General features: G+C 31.1%; 1 protein-coding gene across 1 annotated transcript; it reads left to right on the top strand.

Annotated features, from left to right (window-relative positions):
* The first annotated feature begins 960 nt into the window (after nt 1-960).
* LOC128177349 (uncharacterized) lies at nt 961-2,353 on the top strand. Its single transcript, XM_052844038.1, has 3 exons — nt 961-1,031; nt 1,506-1,579; nt 1,888-2,353. The coding sequence occupies exons 1-3, from the start codon at nt 1,015-1,017 to the stop codon at nt 2,193-2,195; spliced, it is 399 nt and encodes a 132-aa protein (XP_052699998.1). The 5' UTR covers nt 961-1,014; the 3' UTR covers nt 2,196-2,353.
* Nucleotides 2,354-6,074: the final 3,721 nt, after the last annotated feature.

Raw genomic sequence — 6,074 nt, 5'->3', positions numbered from 1 at the left:
AATAACAATGTTGATCAGATTGGAAATGTTCATTCCAGTTGCTAAAAAAAACCCAGTTCGATCGAAGATATCAAATTGTTTTAAGGTGGTCTGCGATACCTCCATATTGTGATGCACTTCCGATCGAAAAAAATCTACAATAAAAAAAAGCATAAATAAAATTTTCTTTCCCGAAAGTTTTACCTAAGATCGTGACGCATTGGATTAAAGCGCTAACTACGAATCTTTAAGTCATGTTCTGGCGTTTATACTAAATTTTTACTTTTCAAAAAAAAAATTAAAAGATATTTAAATATTTTTTGGCCAAATATTGCAAAATTTAAAAATTTTGAAACGGTGAAAGTATTTTGATTATAATGTACTTTTATCCACATTAATATCAACAGATGTTCCATATACCATCTTAATCATATGAAAAGATAAAAACTAACATAACTACTGTATTCATGAAACTTATTATCTTAAGAATTTATTTTTTACTCTTTCTTTTTTATCATTGCTCACGAGATCAGGAAAAAGGTTTGCAAGGGCCTGTTAAACGAACAACCATTATGAATCTTTGTTTTTATATTAAACGCTGTGTTTGAACATGTACATATTGAACTAAATATCTAAACGCATGGCTAAAAAAAGTTTAAGTCCAATCTGTACATGGCTTTATGTTTCATGCATTATTTTTTCATTAAATCTTGTTTAAAAAATTCCTCTCCTATCTCTAGGCGTTAAAAAGACTTACCGTGTCAATAGAAGGGGATCACTAGGTAAAAGGAACCCCAATATTTAATGTACTCTCTGTCTTTATTCTTTTAGATGGATTTTGTCAGATATCAATGTCAAACACGAAAGCCTTATTTCTGTCATTTATAAACATTATGTAAAATTTGCGACGCATATTCTAACAAAGGATTGCTCTTGACTGATATAAATAGCCGATAAATTTTCAATTTTGTTGTGATAAGTAAAAGACCTAAACATTAAACCTTTCTGCAGTAGATTGATCTTACAACATACAAAATGGACTCCTTGAAACTGTAAGAGGTTTTACTTTTTAAATTTTTTTTTCCTATAAATCAGTTGATATCAAACCATGCAGGAGTATGATGCATAAAAAAAAGATGCTGTGTATAATTATGCGAATAGAAAGGGCCGTTTTTACAGTGAAAGTATTTTTTTTTTCGTTTTCATTTAAATAACACCCAGACTTTATGGAAAAGAAAGCTTTTATAATACTCAAATATTAAGCAAGTACATGTATAGAAACATAACTTTCTTTTTTTATCAGCTGAAAAACGTAAATGAATAAACAATTAAAATTCAGCATTTTTTTTTCAAGACCTCACATTTATGAAAGTTCTTGTCTGAATGTTTTACCCATTCCTGCAAAGCGTCCATAGATCCACTGCTACTACTGCGTTTACCATGAAGTTGTTGAAAAAAAAATTGTCCATGGACCGCCACTCTAACACCCTATTTAAAAGGTTGTTGTTGTGTTGAAATTGCTTTAGGTTGTACGTGATTCTGTGTGTCGTGTGTATTCTACAGTCTTGGACTTTGTCAATGCATCTGTCTTCGAATCAAGGTATGAATATGCTGTAAATAGTAAGTATACTCATATAACCTACTAATATTGGATAATAAATAACAATATTAACTGGATATATAACTCTTTATATTTCTATAATAAATTGTATGAAAACTGAAAAAAAACAATTCAATCTTAATTATTGCTTCGAAATATCATATTTTCAATATTGCGAACTTTGGCCACCTCACCCCCCCCCCAAAAAAAAAACACAAAAAAACAAATAACAAGTTAATTATAAAACCATAGAGAAATCGTCATATGGATATCAATTCACGTATTTCAATCATAATCCATATCTACAGATAAAGAAAAAAGAGGATCACAACACCTTAAGGACGTTTCGCTTGACATTTTAAGGAACAAGTCCCTGACCATGGGTTCTTTCGTTATGGAAGGAAGTGGGGGAGGGGACATTCCACCAACACCGGTTGTATTAGATCTGCAAGCAACAGGCTTAGACCGGAAACTGCTCGGACTTCCGGCATGGGAGTACCTCATAGTTGGTCTAGTGGTGTTTTTTGCTACCTTTATCGGAGGAAGTGTAGCGATCGGCTGCAAAAAATGTAGCGGCGTGTTTGGAAGCCGTTCGGATAAAGACACAGATTACTAGTGGAATAAGACACTAACCCCCACCCCATCCATTTATGGCGTGAGAGTAGCAAAGAGAAAGAGCTATGCGTAATAGATTTTTGACACTAATGTCATTATGTATTATACACTTTGTGAATTTATATATAGACCAAAGGATGATTGGCTACAAAGTGGAATTTCATAATGCATGTAATAAAAGTGCGTTGATTTAAAAAAAAACCCCAAATCTTATGAATATTAGTAAGTATGCATAATATAATCTGCATGAAAAGCGTCATTAAACTACTCATCTATACGCAAACACTAAGTCCTGGAACTTTAAAAAGTATTAAGCCAAAAATATATAGATATTTACTAAATATCTATATATTTTTGGCTTAATACTTTTTAAAGATTTTTAGAAGCTGATAAAATAATAACTAAATATTATTTAGTTATTATTTTATCAGCTTCTAAAAATACCAAACAAGACTAATCAATATTACAATAGCATTTAAAACAAGGGGAAACATGACCATAATTGAAAAATCTCTTTTATGATCTCTTATGGTGATCTGTTTTAAGTAAGTTTTAAATCTTCACATAAAAATACCACATCAAAGCTCATAATTAAAATGGAACAAATTAATATAGATCGACGCATGTGTATCATCTGATAGTATTTCAGAAAGGCACATATGTACGGACAACTTGAAGGTTTTACATAACAGGAAAACCGTTTGGAATGCATTAATAATCATTCATTTATAGCTTTAATGAATTGATAAAAACCTATTAACTTACATCAACAATCGTGGTTTAACAGATAACTGTTAGGCAAACGGGATGATGGTACCAACATTTGTAAACCTATTAGGCCATACACTATTGCTAGATGCATTTAAGACCAATAGTTGCTTTCATTTCTCTGTAAAGGTTATTAATATCATCACATTTTTTTTTAAATTAACAAATTTATGCAACCCCCCCCCCCCCCCCCCCCCCACATGCAATGACAAAGAAAATATTTACCATGATATGTTGTTGTGCAAAAGTTAAACAGACGTCTATAATCTATATGTCGACAATAAGCCATACTAGTATATAAAGGTATTTTTGGTCATCGTCAGATAAATCATCAGTCGTTGAATCCCTGCTGTCATTACAGCGAACGCATGATCCCATTGACCTATACATGAGTCCAATGCTCAAACAACTTTTATCTATAGCGCTTTCTCCCTACTGGGCTCTTCAGTAGATTTAAAAACAAATCCACACTTTGTTTTTAAATCTACTGAAGAGCCCGGTAGGGCGAAAGCGCTATAGATAAAAGTTGTTTGAGCATTGGACTTATTTTTTGTGTTTATATATATATATATATATATATATATATATATATATATATATATATATATATATATATATATATATATATATATATATATATATATAATGCAGCATGCGTATTATACGAAAGCGTTTACATGCGAGTATCTATGGCTTGCCCACCATCCCCCTCCCCGACGAACAATTTTATTGTTTTTAATAATATATTTCTTTTTGAAAGAACAGACACAGAGAGAACAGACATTTAGTCACACACTTATACATACACACACTTATACATACACACACTTATACATACACACACTTATACACACACACACTTATACATACACACACTTATACATACACACACTTATACATACACACACTTATACATACACACACTTATACATACACACACTTATACATACACACACTTATACACACACACTTATACATACACACACTTATACATACACACACTTATACATACACACACTTATACATACACACACTTATACATACACACACTTATACACACACACACTTATACATACACACACTTATACACACACACACTTATACACACACACTTATACACACACACACTTATACATACACACTTATACACACACACACTTATACACACACACACTTATACATACACACACTTATACACACACACACTTATACACACACACTTATACACACACACACTTATACATACACACACTTATACACACACACACTTATACATACACACACTTATACACACACACTTATACACATACACACTTATACACACACACACTTATACACACACACACTTATACATACACACACTTATACACACACACACTTATACACACACACTTATACACACACACACTTATACATACACACTTATACACACACACACTTATACACACACACTTATACACACACACACTTATACATACACACACTTATACACACACACACTTATACATACACACACTTATACACACACACACTTATACATACACACACTTATACACACACACACTTATACATACACACACTTATACATACACACACTTATACATACACACACTTATACATACACACACTTATACATACACACACTTATGAATAAACACCTAGAGGTATTATTTTGTGGTTACTTGCTTACATGGGAAAAAGTTTTAGTAACAAAAAAGGAAATAGAAAAAATAGTCATTATAAATAAGACAAATTAAGAAGATGTCAGCAGCAAAGATACCTTTCCAACTGTCATGACTTTTCAAAAAATTGTCCTTTTTTACAAGATATCTTCCAATATTGTAACGTCGTTTTAAGTGACAAAGGAAACCAGTCAAGCATGGAATCCTATTTGACATAAGACAAAAAAATATATATTGTTTCACATAAAGAATTACAAAATGGATGACTTTGTTATGAAACGACAATGAATTTGGCCGAGTATGATATATGATATATGATATATTAAATCCAACTCTTTCAGAGGTCTTCTGTAAATATATAATCACTCTACAAGTTCACTCCACAGGGTATGTATTTTCTCAAAAGAAATAAAAATATGTATTATCGTTTTCACATTATTTTTTTTTTTTTACTAAATCCACACTTGTTAGTAGTTTTAATATTAATTTTTTAAGGTAGTATCCAACTGGAAGAATTTTGTGTAAAATTCTAAATGAAAGCCATTGTACAGAAGAATCTTGGTAGGTTTAAAACAAATCTTAAAAATGTCATACACAGTAAGTTCTTCAACATTATTATCAGTTTGGTCTGTTTTCCATTTGGTTACAGCAATTGGGACAACCACATTTACATTCAAATTAATTATACATTGTATATAATTTTTGTACACTTTTCATGGAGTATAATTGTTTGGAAAAAATTGTATACAAGGATTATGTTTTTCTGTTAACAGATGTCCTGTCAATGTAAGACATTTTAGACACAGTATTACATTACACATATATCCTTGATATTTTATTAACATTCAAATTCATCAATACCTAATTATAATCAAAGTACTGAAGAACTGGCGGGAGTTGATTTTGTCGATGTTTATTTATTTTAAAATCAATGATATGTTATTTTGCATGACAAGTACATGTATACGTTGTTTCTAATTTGAATTACGCATATTTTTATAATATGAATTTTTGAACTTTTTCGACTAGAATGTCGAGAAACCTCCATACAAATCATGTTAAATAATATTTAAAGATAAAATTAATTCAATCAAACTATGTATCAGTGGTAGAAATATTTCTCGAAAATTGTATGGATCCAAGCAATATTGAACTCTAGTCTCGTTCAACCAAACGCTCGGCTGACACCGTAAATCTCCGACAAGGGTTTACGGAGACAGCCGAGCGTCGAGTTGAACGACACTATATTGAACTCTGGCGTAGGAATACATACGACTACAAAAAATATTTAAATTGTTCGTACCATTTAAAATCTGACTATTTTTAAGGTATTTGTAAATAAGTTTCCTTGAAAAACAATGCTTAACATACATTACATCGAATTCATCAATTATTTTCAAGAACTAAGTCTTGTCAGGAGCAATGATTTG

Source organism: Crassostrea angulata, chromosome 3 (genome assembly GCF_025612915.1).
Source record: "Crassostrea angulata isolate pt1a10 chromosome 3, ASM2561291v2, whole genome shotgun sequence".
Taxonomy (NCBI): domain Eukaryota; kingdom Metazoa; phylum Mollusca; class Bivalvia; order Ostreida; family Ostreidae; genus Magallana; species Magallana angulata.
This window is presented reverse-complemented; position numbering and strand designations above follow the sequence as displayed.

What these genes read in the sequence shown, in the direction of transcription:
- LOC128177349 (XM_052844038.1), top strand. An exon ending in GCATCTGTCTTCGAATCAAG is followed by an intron (nt 1,580 to 1,887) that starts GTATGAATATGC and finishes CCATATCTACAG; the next exon opens with ATAAAGAAAAAAGAGGATCA.